The sequence below is a fragment of the Curcuma longa genome, chromosome 14 (genome assembly GCF_044706935.1).
Source record: "Curcuma longa cultivar G26 ecotype Majalengka, Jawa Barat chromosome 14, ITB_CL_G26_1.1, whole genome shotgun sequence".
NCBI lineage: Eukaryota > Viridiplantae > Streptophyta > Magnoliopsida > Zingiberales > Zingiberaceae > Curcuma > Curcuma longa.
The window spans coordinates 8,862,972-8,882,590 of NC_133874.1; the positions used below are offsets into that span (position 1 = coordinate 8,862,972).

A 19,619-nucleotide genomic window follows, 5' to 3' on the forward strand; every position below is an offset into this window, starting at 1 on the left:
TTATTTAAATATAAATGATGATATAATAGGAGATAGAGCTCAATGGCGTAAAAGGATCCATATAGCCGACCCCACTTAGTGGGATAAGGCTTGGTTGTTGTTGTTGTTGTTGTATGCTGTGAGTTTTTGAAATTTAGACAATTTTATATAATTTTGGTACAAACTTATTATTGGACTTAGACATATCATATTCACTTGACGACAATATCAATATGTTCTTAAAACTCTATCGACTCTAATCATATCTAAAATTTTAAAATTTAAACATAGTATGACTATCAGTTAGTTTTGATCAAAAATTATTAATGACCTTAGGAATATTAAGATCAATTCAAATTGAGACCAATACACTTTTAGGAGTCTCCTGAGTCTCATTATACCCATAAATTTTAATTCCACAGTTTAGATAACATGTTGTAATCTTCTGAAATAAAGATAGTTAAAACTTACTATTGGACTTAGACATATCATATTCACTTGACGATAATATCAATATGTTCTTAAAACTCTATTGACTCTAATCATATCTAAAATTTTGCCCCCGAGGCATAGCCGAGTTGGTTACGACAGAGCAGACTTACGGAAGGGGCAAGGGTTCGAATCATGACGAAGCCGAGCCATACCCTCCTCCGTTGTGACCAACTGTAATTTCTCGATTTACCTCCTCACAGATGGTCGTGGGGCCGACCGTGTGGCACCATTGGGGTGGAGGATTCCAACTTTTTGCAGAAAAGAAATAAGACAAGTTTATGTAATTTAGTACAAATTCATTGTTAGACTTAGGCATATCATATTCACTCAACTATATCATCAATATATTTTTGGAACTCTCCTAACTCTAATCATGTCAAAAATTTAAAAATCTAAATATTGTACGACCATATGAGTTTTAGTTAAAACTTACTAATGATCTTAGAAATATCAAAATCAATCCAAACAAGGATTAATACACTCCTAAAAGTCTTCCGAGTCTCATTATGCTCTCAAATATAAATTCTACAGCTCATATAACATGCTGTAAATTTATAAAATTTAGATAATTTTATATAATTTTGAAATCAACTACTGTTAGACTTAGACATATTATATTCACTCAACAATAATACTAATATGTTCTTGGAACTCTCATGACTCTAATCATGTCCAAATTTTTAAAATCTATACATTATACAATCATTAATGAACTTTAGTCTCCCTCCATATCCATGGGGTTGGTTCTAGGGAAGCCGCTGAGGTGGTGGATCTATTTTTTTATTTATTAATAAATTTTAGTCGAAACTCATAAATGATCCTATAAACTTTAGAATATGGAATTTTAGGGACGATGAGACTCAAAAGACTCATAGAAGTACATTGGTCCTAATTTAAGTTGTTTTTGATGTGACTATAATGAGTTTTAGTCAATGATCGTATAATGTCTATAGATTTTAAAATTTTAAGCAGGGTCAAAATTAAGAAATTCTCAAGAGTATATAGATGTTGTTATTCATGGATATAATAGACCTAAATTTAATAATGAAGGATGTCAAAACTATATTAAGTTGTCTAAATTTTATATAGTATGATTGTGAAATTAACATTGATGGCATAATGAAATTCAAAAGACTTGAATTGATTCAGATGTATTTATATTCATTAATAAATTTTAATTAAAATTCATCTGACAGTCTTATCGAATTTGATTGAATTATTATTATTCTCGAGGCTTTTCTAAGTATTATCATACTTTTTAATAAAAAGTATTGATTTCACGTCATATTTAATCATCTGTCTAGTTTTTTAAAAAATTAAAATTTTAAAAAAAGATGAACAGTGCTTTTAAAATCTTTAATGACGTGATTAATTTTTTAAAATTTTAAACCTGCAAATTAATGTGTCAGATAAACACGAGAAAAAGGATATTTTAGAAATAAATATAAAAATATGATACATGATTTTATCAACTAAATTAAAAGATTCATAATTTAACAACGAGTAATTGCCCCTCAATTCCCGATTAATTAATATATAAAAATATGCCACGATTCTTTACGTCCGTCGATCGATCGCCGACGTACGGTCTCAGTTCGCCCTCCTGCAATTCAGTCTGATCTCCCCGGCGCTCCCCGTCAACGGCGTGATGTTGCCGAGCTTGACCATGGCGGCCGAGAAGTCCCGGTCGAATGCCCCGCCGTTGCTGCTGTAGAGTCGCACGAGGTCGTCCGCCGGCCCGCCGTTGAACAGCTCCTGGTCAGTGTGGAGCAACGAGCGGCCGGCCATGAGGTCGCGGTAGTAGCTGACGTCGAACCGGTTGGGGCTGGTGGCGTCCAGCGCGGCGAGGTTGGAGTCACCGCCGGAGGCGGGGCAGATGCGCCTGCGGAACATCGCGAACGCCGGGTCCACGTTTCTGTCGTTGTACACGTGCTGCCGGAAGTTGACGCACCTGGCCAGCCCCACGGTGTGCGCGCCGGAGAGCGCCGTCAGGTCGCGCAGGTTCAGCCCCTTCGCCGCGAACTTCGCGACCAGAGTGCTGATGTTGTCGGAGGCCGGCGGAAGATCGGCTTTGGCCGCCGCCATGCTCGCCGTCCGGCTGTCCCGCCGCCCCAGCGCCACCTGCCACGACGGCCCACCCAACTGCGTCCACGATCATTAACCAACTAATTAACTCCTCGTCGCATAATTAACGAACTAATTAGGTGCTAAACAGTGATTACCAGACTAACTGCGTCGCGGGCGGCGAGCGCGACGATGTCGGCGCAGGACACGGTGGCGCGGCACGCTGCTTCGACGCTGGATTTGATGGCGTCGACGACTTCGTACCCGCGAAGAGAGTTCGCGTTCCCGGCGGCATTCTTCTCGCCGACCATCGTCGGCGTGTCGTCGAGGAGGACCGATCCATCGCAGCCCTGCAATCTCAATCACTCAGTACGCAACGAAATCTCCCGTCGACGAAGCAGAGGAGCTAATTCATTATCAAACTATAACTCACGTTGACGAAGCAGTCGTGGAAGAAGAGGCGGATCACGGAGGCGCCCATGCGCGGGTCCTGGCCCACCACCCGCGCCATCGCCGCCCGCACGATGCTCTCCACGGCGGGGCACGTCGCCGAGTAGAACCCCGGCGACAGCTGCGCTCTGGCGGCGCCTGCCGCCAGGCAAAGCGCCAGCGCGGCGACCACCGCCAGCCGTTGCAGCTCCGAGAGATATGCCATGTCGAAGCCAACAGAGGTCACTCGCTACGTCCTTAAAGAGAGCGGGCAGGACGACGGACGCATGATTTGGCTTTGGCTCTGTTTGATCCGCAACCTGTTCGACGTTTTGACGCAACCAAATTAACCAAGTGCTGTAGGATTGGAAGATTGGATCGTTGTCGCCATCGGCGCTCGTCTGGTGCGACGAAGCTTTCATGAATTAACTGGAAATTGTGTATAATTTAATTAAACAGCTGAATAGCCCGTGAACGGAGACGGCGCAGAGCAGGCACGAGAGGAGCGGAGCTGCACAGACACGCGCTCCGATGGGCGACGGCATTCAAATGTGCCACATCTACTAGATATCATTATTCAATACGATCTTTTTGTCGTTTTATAATTCTTTCTTTATTGTTCTTATGAATCAATTTCTTTCTACTCTTTCTCCTAATCAATTAGCAACCACAAAGAGATCGATGCTCAATTTTGTTACTTGGAATCTTAACTTAGTGTAATTAAGTTACTTTTCATCTATGATCATGTGAGTCACATGGAGATTGTGTCACTTTTTTTGTTTTGCTTTGAAGAAAGGTGTAATTTTAGGGTTGTGCATGATTGAGCCCAATAAACTTCTACTTTGTTTCTTTGTTTTCTTTTCTTTTCTTTTCTTTTTAGCATGTGCAAATGCGACAAAGATTAGAGTGTGATTGATTAAGCAACTTGTGCCAGCTTGTTTATTGAGTTCCGTAATGGTTGGGAAAGGTATGAATAATAATAAAATTTTATAACATACAATTTAGTAGCATTTAAGAGACAAATGTAGCCCCTAGGGCTACGGTGCAATGATCGGTGGAAAATTTTCATAGGACTGAATCAAGTGATAGCTAAATGTAATTGCCTAGTATCTAAAACTTGTGTAATAAACACAAACAAATATTTTAAGAATTAAGACACATGTAAAATCCATTTACATGACAATGCGTGAAGAGGACATCACACCAATTCTAGCTATTAAAGAAAATGTGTGTGTATATTGATGTATCTTATTGAAAAACATAAACAAAATTTTAGTTAGATATGTTGTAATTCAGCAACTTAATCTATAATTGGAGCAACCCAACTATGTTAGACAAAATGGGAATAGTGACAAAATGTGCCAATCAAGGTTGGTTGGCATTCATTTGGGTGAATTAATTTGTTCAACCTTCAATGATCATATTTTGAATCTACGTCGGCCGAGTTTAGCTTTCGATCGATACAAGTACTTGGAAAGAAACATTAGGGCTTCACTTAGAGATTCTTTTGTAGTTCTTTAGTTTGAAAACTTATAAGAAGCATTTCAATGACAAATTTGTAAGCCATGTGAAAGTGTATGTTTGTGGATTAAGGAGTTCCCATGATCAAGTCGCGGCTCGCATTGCTGGTGCCAACTCGACATGTTCAAAGCTGGCGAATTGGCAGCATCGATCCCATTAGTGGACTCGTCGTGCCGACTAACTAACTTACAGCTCTCTACCTTGCTGTTCTCCTTTGAACATTGTTCTTCTCCTTCAAGTTGTCGGCTCCTCTATTTCCTACAAAACGGCTCCATTAACTCCATCCCTGACTAGTCATTTTCACATTGATTTAAGCTCTAATCTTGCCCATATTATCTTATAATTATTGCACAAGATTATAAATCATATGTGGACCATTTATAATACTATAATCTTTTATATTCTACTCTTTTGTAGTCTTAATCTAAGAGGCATCTCAAATAAAGATGTGGTAGATGAAATGCTCTTGTCAAGCTTTAAAGTGTTGAGGCTAAATCAATTCCTCTGTGAGTGACTCCACTTGATGTGGTGCCCTCTCACTCAGTGTTTTTTGATATTGATTGTTATTATGGTGCTAAACTAGACCATCGTTGAGGATTAAATGTTCATAAACAAATTGAATGGATCTCATAACATGAAAAGTTTTGGTCATATGGAACATAAGTAGATAAAGCAGGAGTTGGATAATAAAAACCTCAGCTTTAAGGCTTGAGTTTCAGATCCTTTTTCTTCTACAAATCAGCTCATCACTTACTGTGTTTTGTTGTTTCGTGCCGGCATGAGACCGGGTTTTGTTTCGGCAACATCTTGTGCTCGGGATACAGCGGTAGAACTCATGACAATATTAGCAGCAATTACCATCCAGATAATAATAGTATGACCACCAAATCACAGAATCAAAACAATGTTTTGGTTATTAGTTCCTTCAGGATCAAAATGTCAAGGCCTGCGTTGAAACTGAAGCAAACAAGTTCCATAAACCTACTAGACTCTGCTGGAAACACAATAGAACCCATCAAACAGCTCTGGACCAATGACAAACCTATGAGGTTGTTGCTTGGGACTTGTTGAGGATGACGCCCTCATACTTGACCTGGAACCACTTCATGGCGTCGTCTTTGGTTACCCTCTGATGAATTCCAACGCGCGACTTGCATCTGCGGCGACGGGCCACACGATACCCAGGCCGCTCTAGTACCACATAGAAATCCATGCCATAGATGCCAGTCGAGGGATCATACCTACAAAGAAGAATTTCAGCATCACAATGTGAGTTTTGAGGGAAACTACAAGCTACATCAAAAATCACTATCACATGAAGGAATAATTGACTCAAACTGAGAGATTAAAATTTGCAAAAGGCACAACAGCTCTGATAAAATCCTAGCTCGGTAATACATTTTGATTAGTTCGCAAGCTTTCATTATATGACAGAAACAACTAGTTTGGTAACAAACCACATATCTCAATTATCATTAATATACCTGGATCACTTTTACACAAATTTTCTTTGACTACCATTTAGAATTGATTTTTAACCTCAGATTATGATCTAGTAAATGCATACATTAATAGAGGAAGAGAGAAACCAAAAAAGACTTAGTTGGCAATGATAAAATAGAATAAAATTATTAAATATAGATGACAAAATAGTAGGGGATCGAGTCCAATGGTATTGCAGGATCTATAGAGCCAACCTCACATAGTGGGATAAAGATTTAGTTGTTGTTGTATTATGTTTTGGCAACCAAAAAAAATCAAATTACTAAAAAAACATGAAAGTGGAGAATTCATATTTTGTGCCCCTTTCAAAATGGAACAAAAAAGTTGGATAATCACAATTTAAAAGAAAATGCATAAAGTTGCTTTTTTTCTTATAAATTCATTTGACTGTGCCTCCAACCATTTGATATGTTGATTTAGTCATTCTAGATTTCGTAACATTTGAGACATCAATAGCTTCTTTCTTCTATAAGACAAGGGACAACCCCATGTCAAAGGTTGGCCAAATCTTAATAGTGTTAATCAGGTGATCAATCCATGTCAACTCAAATTTCTAAGGGTGATAAGTATTGGATGACTTACAAGCAAGTTGAATAGATGCATTGTAAAAGTAAGAACAATTAAAACAATGTTCCAATAAAATATTAACGCAAGTAAAAGGGACGACCACATATTACCAAACGATGGACGACCAAACTCACCATTCAGTTACAATAAGTAAAAACAAATCATGGACCATCAAATCCTACTCTCAACTAGCAAAATTTATGATTTCTCCTAGTGTACATTGCCCCAGAGTACTCGGGGCAAAAGGATGTGAGTTAAGTCAAACGAATATACAATTGTACATCAATTCCTGAATTGCATAGCATCCTAGCTAAACATGGGCAGAAGGGATGTGAGTTAACTCAAGCAAAGAAAAAATTATACATCAATTCCTGAATTGCATGGCATCCTAGATAAACATGAGCAGAAGGGATGTGAGTTAAGTCAAACAAAGACACAATCATTCATCAATTCCCGAATTGCATGGCCTCCTAAACAAACATAAATTGCATTATACACCTCCACAAATGTGATATGCTATGATATACACTCATCTTTATTTATTATTTTTCAAAGATAACAAGCTTATGATTATCAAAGCTAGCAAGCGTAGAGTGGTAGAATTTACTTGATTCCCAGATCAATGTGCTCTTGAATGCCAAAACCAAAACAACCAGTATCACTGAAATTTCTTCTCAAGAGTTCATATTCCTTCACTTTCAGTCCACTCTCCAGGAGCTGCATCGCCTTGTCACCCCTCACGGTGACATAACATGCAATCTTCTCATTACGCCTGATTCCAAAGGACCTCACAGTATACCGTGCTGCAGCAGAAACAGCATATACAACGAATTATGAACAAGATCGAGATTTGAAGTACATATAAGATGGCAACTTAATTGAGAGACAACAACCTTTAGAAAAAACTGGTATTTGTCCACTCAGCTGTTCCAGAACCTGCATATGATAGGATCCGTAGAACATAAGAAGGAATTCCAACACAAAGACACCGCCTTTCAACAACAACGACCACAGAGTGGCGCAGGTACGTACCTTAGCGGCTCTGGTGAGGCGATCGCCACTCTCGCCGACGGATATGTTAAGCACAAGCTTCTGGACCTTGATATCCCGCATCGGATTAGAGAGCTTCTTCTCTGAAGCCTACAAAACCGAAAGCAGCGATGGCATTAGGAAACAACGAAGGAAAAGAGAGGAGACGTAGGAGAAGGCGCGCGTCGACCATGGCGAGGGATCCGGTTGGGAAGAGCGTCTTCGACTGCTGTCTCTGGGAGCGGGCGAAGTCAGGAGGATGCCTAAATGGTGTGCGGCCGCCTGCGACGGACCAATCTAGGGTTTGGGGTTGCTGGCCCTCGCGGTGAGAACGAAATGACGAAACTGCCACCGATTGATTTCAATATAATTTAACTAAATATTATTAAATTCTTAATTTAAATTTATTTATTTGATTGTTATAATTTTTACATATTATAAATTTATTTATTTATTTATAAATTTAATATGAATGTTATTGATAATTTTTTTATAGATATTTTCATTAAATTTATAATCTTTATTCAGAAAAACTAATAAATTAAATATTTATTTATTTATTTTATTAATAAATTATTAATTCAATTAATATTATATATATTAAACGAATATAAATGAGGAAAGAAAATAATTTTCATGTGGAAATTTTGATTTATTTGCTAACTTTGAGGATATTAAAGAAGGATAGTGTTTTAGATGATTTTTTAAATGAGATTAAAATTTGATTTATTTATTTAATTTTTTTTTTCAAGATTATAATTGAACTACGACACAAATATTGCTGTGTTTAGGCCTGTTTTATACCTTTAGGCTTTAACTAAATGCATTAAAAAATTAGTCATTAAAATCTTTTACGTACATTTTTGTGGAATTGTTTAACTTAGTAGTTAGTTGTACGTAATTTTATCTTATTTTAAAAAATATCTATTATACTCATTAATATGGTATTTTTGAAAAGGTCTATTATAATAATTTTATTTTATTTTATAAAAAATTATTTTTGAAATTGAAATTCATGACTTTTAAATCATACATTAATAATTTTATCGTTGGGTTAAGACTTTCCTTTTTATTTTATTTGGTATATATAAGTGTATTTCTTCTAAAATTTGATGGACTAAGTATTTATTAAAATTTTATTAATTTATTATTATTATGATTACATTTTTATTATGATTTAATTTAATACGAGAGACTAAATTCATACAACAAAGTACTAATGATTATATTATGTAAACTTTTTTAGATTGAAACAATCCTTCAATTATATCTCATAGATGCGTTTTAAGCGATAATTAAAATAATCATGTATAATATTTTACCGTGAAAATTTCTTTTTTATTTATTATTAAAAAGATATCTTATCCCACTTTTACGTATTTTATTTATCAAAATTATTTTTTTACTATTATAGTAGTTATAAAATCATAATCGCTATATAATTATAATAGTTACATAATTGTAGTAATTACAATTCCATATAGTGTTGTCAAACGAATCAATTCACGTTGAAATAGGTTAATCCGTCAAAAACCCATTATATAACGAGGTAGGGTAGGGCGGTCCACCATCTTAGAGTTGAGGAACTCAATTTAAAACGGATTACGAGCTAGTTAAACGGACCAACCCACGAGTCCATCAAAAAATTTTATCCTATTGAATTATAGTAATTTGAATGATACTTACATAGTAAAACAGTGAGCAAGCTTTCTTGGGCAACTCGATAGATAGCATTATTCTTAGTAAGAGGATCCATAATCTTTCCAAGCATGTGGCGAGAAAACAACACATTGTTACATAAACACTGACAGAAATAACCTTTTTATACTTGCTAGTATCTTTAGCAAGAAGATCTATAATTTTTCTAAGCATGTTGTGAGCTTGTTAAAATAAAACATCTGTAATTAGATACTACTCAGCTCAAATTTGCTCAGAAGAAGCTTTGACGGGCGGGGCTGCAGTGAAGATTAGGATGATGCTACAACAATTTTCAGCCGAGACACAAATGGATCGAGTAGGAGAAAGAGAAGGCTGGGTTGTCTTAGATATCTCAGATGATGATAATGAAGAGGCAAATGTTAGTTTTGCATCTCCAGATCTATCTAAATTAAGGCAAACATGTTGCAGATTCCTTAATTACCTATAAATTAACGAGAGCTTTCTGGAGGCAAGAAAATTGAACATTGAAGAGCTGAAGGGGGAGGTATTGAAGGATAGGAAAGACATCATGGAAAAGAAAGAATGTTTACCATCATCAGATGGCAGGAGGAATTTCCCTAAGACAGAAGATGAATTTCCATAACCAAGAAGAAGCTGACTGGAATAACAAGGAGGAGCCCCCTCAGTTTTCCAGTTCACCCAAAAGAAGAAAAGTGCTCGAGAGAAGGTAGCCTACCATTAATTTTTTGCTGCTTCATTTTGACCTTTTCCCTAAGATCTCTATCCTAACAACTGGCAGCATAATCATTTGACTTTAAGCAGATGGAAGCATAGTGTAGATGTGCTAGTTTGTTATCATAGAATACAACATTAATGTTGTTTCTTGAGAACCATAGGTGCAGGATTTGTGTTCTGGTTCCAGCGAATGCAAACATGTGATTAAAGAAAGGTTGGTTCATTTATCCAGAAAGCCACTGTGGATGATTCATAGAGCATGCTTCAACAAGACATTTGAATTTTATCATTATACTGGATGATTACAAATTTCTTCACTTTGGTAATATTAGCCATTATCTAAATGTAAGATCCGATAGAATTCATATATATTTTCATAATAGTAAGATATTGTCCACTTTGGATCTAAGCCCTCATGATTTTATTTTTGAATTATACTTGACGTTATATTAATAGAGATATCTTTCATATATCTTAAAAATCTATGATCTTTTTCATGTATTTTTAACGTAGGACTTTGATTGTATCTTAACAATCTACTCCTCAAATAAAGGACCACTGGGAGCCCCTCTAACGGCTCCAACGGACCCCTTGCTTGAAGCCTCCTATCATTATCCTCATGGTCCAACACAGGATCACTGGGAGCCCTCCTATCATTATCTTTATGGCCGGATATTGGGAGCCCTCCTATCATTATCTTTATGGATCCTTTGTTGGAAGCTCTCTATACCATTATTCTCATGGTCCGAGTTTCAACAGATCCCAAGACCCCAAGACCCCGACCCTTATTGGGAGCCTCCTATTATTATCCTTTATTTTTTTTTAGATCTTCACATGGCTCTACATAGATCATGCTCTAATACCATTTTTAAGGTCAAATGGAATCTATATATATCTCCACAACGGTATGATATTGTTCACTTTAAGCTCAAACTCTTATGATTTTATTTTTGAATTATATACAAACGAATAGAGATATTTTTTATCTTATAAATTTAAAATTTTTTTTATATATTTCTAATGTGAAACTTTAATTATATCATTTTTAGGCGATTCTTCTAGCAAACTCTGATGCCCTTTACTCATGAGGTGATTTGGTTTTTCCTAACATATCATAGTATGGCACCAACATTAGTGAATAAAAGTTACATGCCTACTGCAGCTCAAGTGAAAAGTTATTGAAAACAAACCAGGAACATTTTGCTGAAATGTCTGATTCTCTGTTTCTAACTTTCACAAGATATTGAAAACAAAACTAATAGATTATATAATTGCTGTTGTTAATTTATTGGTGATTACCAGTGTTTTTTAGATCTCACTATAAAGTCTGATTAAAAAGAAAATAAATATAATTGTCTTGGATAAAATAAAAGAAATTAAGCTAATTATATTACTTTCCATTAATAATGGTAAAATCATTTTGCTTTCATATTTTGCATTTGCATAAAATTTCTTGAGTTCCTAAATTGTCAATTTAACCCTCATTTGCAAATCCTTTTCAATTTGTACCCATGCTAACTCCTTTAGGCTTATGCTATGTTGTACCTAAATTCACCATGTAGACAAATTAAAATTTTAAATGATATATTTTGTTGTTGCAAAGAAGCGTGCAAGTTTAAAAAAATGAATCCATACATAGGGGGCAATAAAAAAATATAGTAATAATTTAAAAATCTAATTGTCCTCTTTTTCTGTAAAAGGTGGAATCCGCCGTCCCAGCGGCCCCACATGGCCGGTCCCACAACCATATGTGAGGAGGTAAATTGATAAACTGCAGTTGGTCACGACGAGTATTGTTCGGTTTCGTTGAGATTTAAACCTTTGCCATCTTTTCTAAGTCTGTTCCATCGTAATCAACTCAACTATGTTCTAGAGGCAAAATCTAATTATCCTCGTTCCCAATTGTGCTTGCATTGTAACCTTAGATACTAATTTGTTCTCATGCCCAAATATGCATTAAGCATGCACTATTCATTATCATTATCATTATTTTGGTTGTGCTTGTCTTGTCTATGTGGGATTGAATCTACTCCCTCCATTCATTTCTCTTACAAGACAATATCATTAGAAATATACGAATTAACTATATTAATTTTTACTGCATTGATTAATTTTTTCTTTGGTCTTCTATCTATCATAACTCCCCCTCTAATAGATTCGTGTGTTGTTCTCGGGACATAGTTGAGTTAGTTACGATGAGATAAATTTGTTGAAGTGGACAAGGATCGAATCTCGATAAAGCCGAAGCAATGCCCTCCCCGTAATGACCAATTACAGTTGGAATGGTGGATTCCACTTTTTACTAAAATGTATTGAATGATGCAGTTCCCATGGGGTATCTAGTTGATTAGAATGTGACAGACTTGATGGTGATAGACAAAAATGATAGAAATACCAAGCTGTTTTGGGCGTGGTGATCTGGAAATTATTGAAGGTCGCAGATCTGTTTCTGCTCAGCTCAACAATGTTTACTACTTAAATTACAAGAACTGTCCCAGCAAGAGCATTAATTGCTAAAAGCTCAGCTCATCTTCAAGGAGGCAAGCTTCATCATGTGACCAAGAACCATGTAGAGCTGGGGACTTGCCTACCAATATTGCACTCCGGTAAAGTTGGGTCCATAGTTGCTTTTCATTTGTAAAATTTTGTGGCTCGATATCCAAATTTAGATTTGAGTAGAACATACATTATCTTCTTGTATCACCTTGCTAGTTAGTTTCAGATAAAACAAAGCTAGCTATATAATAGAGCACTGAGTGCCAGGTTGCTCGAGTGATGTGATGCTCACTTTGAAATGCTTTTACCTGCTCAAGAAACGGGAATTCATGCCTTGTTGCTGTAAGTTTGGCCTTAAACATGGGCGATCCCTGAGCTTCAACTTCATTTGTTTGGCCTGTTTATGGCAGAAACTAACATCAACTTTTGTGCAGAAGGAACACTCCTCACTGGCCACTGCTCCCTCAGTCGTGAGCCATGATATGACAAGATGCAGAGCAATGCGTCGTCCACAAAAGTGGTGACTGAGAGAGCCTACAGTTGGTTAGTCAACTCATGAACAGCTCTGGCCTCCCTCTTGCATCCTCAAGCTGAAGACATCCAGTGCAATTTGTAACATTGGTGCTCGTAATTTGCTGAAAGATCAAGCACTGCAACTGATCATGCGTGAAGACAAGGAGAATAAAGTAGAGTTGTTTGGTGCCCCAGATCAGCATCAAAAAGAAGGAAAGAGATCTAGCACAACATCTTGAAAGGGGTGGTGGAATAGCATTGAACTTCGATCGTTTTACCCTAAAAACAAAGTTTCATAATCGATCAGCTTGGTAGATCATACTGATATATACTGCAATGTATACGCACTGATGAAACTAAAAGGAGGAGAGCAGGATCAGGTGGAAGTTGAAAAATTATGTCACGTCAGTGTATTATGTCTTGATAGTGTATGTGCATCATTGACACTAAAAAAGACAGTTGATAGTGTATGTGCATCATTGCTGGGCACTTTGCATTTGCTCAAGAGATTTCTTTGATCGAAATGATTGAAGTCTGAAAAACTTCATTTGAAAAGATTGAGCTTATACAGAAGATGTGAAAAATATGATTAGCAAACTAATGCATACAGTCAGTGTCAGTGTATTTTATGGGTTTAGGGTTTACAGTGCATTGCTACATGCAAAACGTATTATTTTTTTTTAAAAAAATCTTTGGAAGTGCTCGTATAGCTTCTTCTGCTTTTATTTTTATTTTTAAAAGATGAAATTTAAAAAATTAAAAATATAAATATTTATTATTATATTTTAAGACTTAAATATGTTAGAGGTAAAGGGGAGCAATGGATCCTTTCCCCGGACCCCGCATGGCGGGAGCTTCGTGCATCGGGCTGCCCTTTTTACTTAAATAGGTTAGAGGTGAATGGTGTAAAAAAGTTAATGGTAAACATTTTTTCTTCTTCTAAATTTTAGAATTCTAATTTAAAATCTAATAATATGACAATTTAGACAAGAAAATGACCTTTTCTTATGAATGCTAAAAATGATATCATGACAGTTTATATTTTTAAGAAAATGACCATCAAGAATTCTTTCTCTTGATGGCCATATTTTATTGTATTTTGACATGATTGAAACATAAATATAATATAATTAATTTACCTCAAATTTACATGAAATAGTAATTTGACTGATGCACATTTAATACTTGCAATACCCATCTTGGTATAAGAAATGGATGACCTAGAAAGTTTATTAAGATGACGGTTCTTGTCTGAGGTCGCGATAAGACAACTATTGAGAAGGCAATGTTGTAGACTTTGATGACGAAGAGTCTATATCACTGATTAAGTCCTCGACATGAGTACTCTTGATCAGGATATCATTTACATAGACTTCAACGTTCTTGCCTGCCTGATGCTTGAATACTCGATCCATCAGACATTGATATGTTATCCCTGTATTCTTTAGCCCAAAGAGCATGATAGTATAGGAGAAAGTTCCATCAGAGATGACAAAACTGATTTTTTCTTGATCCTCTATTGCCAAGGGAATTTGGTGATAGCTTCGATAGACATCCAATATGTAGATGAGCTTGCATCCTGAGGTCGAGTCCACCAGTTGGTCGATGCAGGGTAGATGATAGCAGTCCTTCGGGCAAACTTTATTGAGGTCTCGGAAGTCCATGCAAAATCTCCATTTGCCTCCGAGCTTCGAGACAACAATCACGTTTGCTAGCCAAGTAGAGAAATGAACTTCCCGGATGTGGCCAGCTTCTAGTAGCTTGGTGACTTCGACTTTGATAATTTTATCTTTTTCAGGTCCCAAGTGCTACTTTTTCTATTGGACAGGTCGGGCCTCTGAATTGAGAGACAGTGAGAGACTGATTTATCCTAGCGATTCCACCTCATGTCTCATAAATCCAAATAGCATTGCGGAGATAGGTCGGAGCTTATGTCGATCTATCTACATCTGGTTAAAAGCAGTTTTGAAAAGTACATTCACCAAGCTCCTGAGTCGACAAAGACACTCGCAACATTGTAATTGACTATAATGATCCATATCACTAGTGCATCCTTATGGGGGGTAATGCCCCCCTCCAGATCTTGAATACCAAAATTGATAGAGGGGTTGGACTCTGCTCAAACTTTGGCGTTGATCTCATAGCTTTCGAGCTTTCGACCATGAGTCTTTCGAGCTCGATTGAAATCTCCATCAGTTGATCCTCCTGAGATCATATTGATGTCCCCGTGGCATGGGGGATCTCTTCTGGCGTCATCAATATCGATTGTCAGGCGGTGCTGAGCTGATTCTGGAGATCAGGACCTTCTTTGAGAAGGTGTGTCCCTTCACTGATGGGGTTGGCGATGTGGCGACACCCTTTGATTAGTGACTTGGGCTTCCAAGTTACCACTTTGAGGGTATCAAGTTGGTGACTGCTGAGTCGGTTTCATAGGTGACCTTCGAGTAGACAGACACTCCTTAGTTATTTGTCAGATTTTACGTGTATATTGTCGGTATTCATGAGTGAAGTGTCTGCGAGAGCGATGAAAAACATAATATCACTCCCCATTGTTTGGCCTATGATACGCCGGGTCGAGAGTTTGGGTATAGCTTCTTGTCATAGTTGGGGGCATACTGATGATGCAGAAACACCTTCTTATGTCAAATAGGCAGGGGAGGAACTTTCTACTCATGTTGATCAGGCACCACTGTCGATGCCAAGATTTCTTTCCTTTTGATAGTCTGAGTTTCTTCCACATTAATATATTTCTGAGCGCAACCCAAAAGGAGATTGAAAGACACCGGGGATCCATCACCAAGGATCGAAAGAGATCTTCGTCTTACAATCTTTGAGAGAAAATACTAATGAGCACATTCAAGATGCCCGAAGGCACATCCATGGACATTTTATTGAATCAACGGATGTAATTCCTCAAACTTTCCTTAACTATCTGTTTTCAGGGTGAACAGGTTGAGAGACGTCTTATGGTATCGTTTGCTGCTGACAAAGTATTGCAGGAAAACAACTGTGAAGTAAGTAAAGGTGTCGATTGATGAGGATGTTAATCAATCAAACCATCGACAAGCGGAGCCAGATAGAGTCGTTAGAAAGTTTGTGTAGTGATGCAACATAACATTCTTCTCCAACCAACCCAAGTGATCTTCAGGATCAGTTGATCCGTTATAATCCCCAAGTTGCATTACCTAAAAATTACCAGGTAATTCATCTCCTCAGGCAGGGCTATAGCTTTGTTTCACTGTTTAGCGAAGGTAACAAGAAGAGGTCCTATCAAACCAATGACACTCGATTAGAGAGAAGGGCCTCGGCTGAGTCGTTGAGTACTTTCAGAGTTAGATTCATATGAGGGAGTCTATGTAAAAGTTATTGCACTACTTGATCCACCAATGCTTGCCGATGGAATTAAAATATTTCCACAATAGTATGATATTGTTCACTTTGGGCCTAAACCCTCGTGGCTTTGTTCTTGGACTCTCCCCAAAAGATCTCATACCAATGGAGATACTTTCCATCCTTTAAACTCATGATCTTTTTCATGTGTTTTAGATGTGGGACTATGTTTGCACCCTTATAACCCAATAATCCTCCACTCAAACAAAGGACCACAGGCCCCCCTCAAACGTCATTTTTGATGTCTGAATCTTTGACCCACCAGGACTTTCTGCCCCTCGGTCCACCCGACCTATTAGGACTTCTTGCCCCTCGGTCTACCCGACCTACTAGGACGTTGAGTACTTTCAGAGTTAGGTTCATAGGAGGGAGTCTATGCAAAAGTTATTGCACTGCTTGATCCACCAATGCTTGAAAATCTTCTTGGGACATGGTGATAATCTCGCCGCGAAAAATATCTCTAGGGAACTATGGCCTCCAGCAGTTTTTCCTGGTTCCACCATCTCAACGTCTCAGTTCAGGCGATTTCCTACAAACAGTGTCAATTTGTTCCTGTCTGAGATCGCGATCTGATGAATCAGTAGAAGGCGACAGCTGAGGAGGTGATGTTGTAGACTCTGATGATGAAAAGCACTGAAATGTATGCAACACTCAAGCAGAGGTTAGAATGAGTGTCGAGGGGGCTCAACGTGAACACTCCGATGATCAAGTTAGCATAGGGGCTCTGGGAGAATAAAAGTAGTGGAAAATATGGAAGAAGAAAAAGATGAATGTGTTCTTACACATATCTCTCCCGGTTGAGCCTTTTCTAGGATTTATATAATTATAAAAAAGCATCTCCACGTCAACAATAATAGGAGACCAGATCTGACAACCGTTACCTCCTTCTCCACTCGATGGATGCCACATGTACGTGAGAGAGAATCTAGGGGACCAAGTTTGACAACTACATGATTGTTCCTCCATCTAACTGCTACGTTTGAGAATTTCGTAGTAGTTGTTAGTGGGCTACTCATAGGATGTAGGCTGAAGGAGTTTGAGGAGTCTGAACCCTTTAGAATCGGAATGACCGAGCTAATAGGGTCGAGGAGTCTAAGTCCTCGAGAATCGGGTGAACTGATATGATGGAGTCGAGGGGTTTGAGTCCTTGGGAGTCGGGGTGAACCAAGCTGATGGAGTCAAGGAGTTTGAGTCCTCGGGAGTTGGGTGGATCGAGCCGATGGAGTTGGAGGAGTCTGAGTCCTCTAGAGTCAGGTGGATCGAGTTGATGGAGTGGAGAAGTCTAAATCTTCTGAAATCGAGTGGCTCGAGCTAATGGAGTCAATTAATCTAAGTCTTCTGGAGTCGGGTGAACTGAGTTGATGAAGTCGAGAAGTCTAAGTCCTCTGGAATCCGGTGGATCGAACTTATGGAGTCGAGGAGTCTGAGTGCTCTAGAATCAGGTGGACCGAGCCAATAGAGTCGAAGAGTTTGAGTTCTCTAAAATCGGGTGGACTAAGCTGATGGAGTCGATGAGTCTAAATCTTCTGAAGTTAGGTGAACCGAGCCGATGGAGTCGAGTAGTCTAAGTCCTCTAGAATTGAGTAACCACTTTGACTTTCAGTTAGGCTTAAGGTTTAAGCTCCATCTAGGTTTGACTTTTAACCCCTACCTAAACTTGATTTTTGACTTGACTCCGTTACGTATATGTCCCTCTTTCTTTCTATCGTATAAGTGACATAAAGAATCATCCCAAATTTTCTCAATAGGAATTTTAGATTTTGAGATTTTTTTAAAAATTTTTTTTAATAATTTAGATGTTTAAATTTCATTGAATAATCTTGAAGATAAACCTTCTTCTCTTCTGATTCCGAGCACTTTCTCAAATCAAGACATCCATTTTTGTTGTATTCACACGTTCCAAAATGTGAAAACACAAGGAGATTTTGATGGCGATAACATGTTAGGTGAGGAGTCATTCGAGGAGAGGAGACAACTTAAAAAAAAAACATTATAGATGACATCGAATTTCCATCCATAATATTATATTTAGTTTATCTGTCCTTATGTCCTTATAATATTAATTTATATCATCTATAATATAATAATTTAGTAGTAGCACGTACGATACAATGGGAAAAATCAAAAGGATAATCTATTTTATATTTTTTTTATAAAAAACACACTATCTTCTATAATTACTCAACTATATTTTAATATTAATAATATTATTATTATTATTTTCTATTTAAAATTTTAATTGATTATAACTTTTACAAAATTATAAATTACATATATTATAATAATTATGATTTTATTATTATTATAATATAAATATTAAATAAATAAATCAAATTTATATTGGAGTAATGATTACTAATAATATAGTAATTATGATTAACCACTATAGTTTATCATGAAATATCTTTTTATACAAAATTAAAATTATATGATTTAAAAAAACATTTTTTATAACTTTTGTCCATATAATTTAATAACATATACAATATGATTGGATAATGCATATTTTTTTATTTTAAAATTCTTAAAATAAAACAATTAGTAATGAGTAGTATCATCTTTGGGATTCACAAAAGGAATCAGCACTCTTCCTACTCGTATTTAAATCTCTCTCGCCGCCAACTCCGTCCATCGTTTGAGCTTTGGTCATGACATGGCCGCCGTTCTTCTCCCTCGCTCTCTGGCCCTCCGCCCCAAACTGGCGGCGCTCTTCCTCCTCCTCCTCCTACTACTAACGGCCGGCGACGTCTCCTCGGCCCGTCCACACCCTGCCGAAGAAGATCTCCGTGCTCCGCCACTGACTGTGGCCGCCGAGGCTGACGCCTTCCACGTGTTCGTAAGGAAGCGCATCCCGCCGTCGGGGCCCAGCAACAAAGGGCACACAGAGCCGCGCCGCCATCTGCTGCGCCTGTGAAGAGCGAGCCCCGGCGCAACTGAAATAAGAAGCCTCCTCTTCCCGTGACCGGCGTTCTGTTTCTCTTCTGTCGATGTATAGATTGAGTTTTAAACAATCAATACATTCCTCTGCTGGCATTGCTTCGATCATGTCGTCGAGCAAGTAGTACCAGTGCTCTGTTTGAGAAAATTTGACTGTCAATTGTAATTCAGATCGACTATATGAAAGACAAAGTTATATCTTTGTTCCAATTATACTCCATAAAGATTCTCAAAACAGAGCTGAGTGAAGAAACTACGAACCTATTCTTGTTGCAGAGTCATAGTGTGCAGTACAGGCAGCATCC

General features: G+C 37.6%; 2 protein-coding genes across 2 annotated transcripts; both read right to left on the bottom strand.

Annotated features, from left to right (window-relative positions):
- Window positions 1-1,887: 1,887 nt before the first annotated feature.
- On the bottom strand, window positions 1,888-3,315 carry LOC141844937 (peroxidase P7-like). The gene is made up of 3 exons (XM_074732916.1): window positions 2,969-3,315; window positions 2,694-2,885; window positions 1,888-2,613 (listed from the first exon to the last, which is right to left on the bottom strand). The coding sequence occupies exons 1-3, from the start codon at window positions 3,188-3,190 to the stop codon at window positions 2,062-2,064; spliced, it is 966 nt and encodes a 321-aa protein (XP_074589017.1). The 5' UTR covers window positions 3,191-3,315; the 3' UTR covers window positions 1,888-2,061.
- A 2,063-nt stretch (window positions 3,316-5,378) lies between these two features.
- LOC141845494 (large ribosomal subunit protein uL5-like) lies at window positions 5,379-7,906 on the bottom strand. Its single transcript, XM_074733551.1, has 5 exons — window positions 7,775-7,906; window positions 7,588-7,695; window positions 7,449-7,491; window positions 7,163-7,358; window positions 5,379-5,726 (listed from the first exon to the last, which is right to left on the bottom strand). The coding sequence occupies exons 1-5, from the start codon at window positions 7,775-7,777 to the stop codon at window positions 5,528-5,530; spliced, it is 549 nt and encodes a 182-aa protein (XP_074589652.1). The 5' UTR covers window positions 7,778-7,906; the 3' UTR covers window positions 5,379-5,527.
- Between the last annotated feature and the right edge of the window lie 11,713 nt (window positions 7,907-19,619).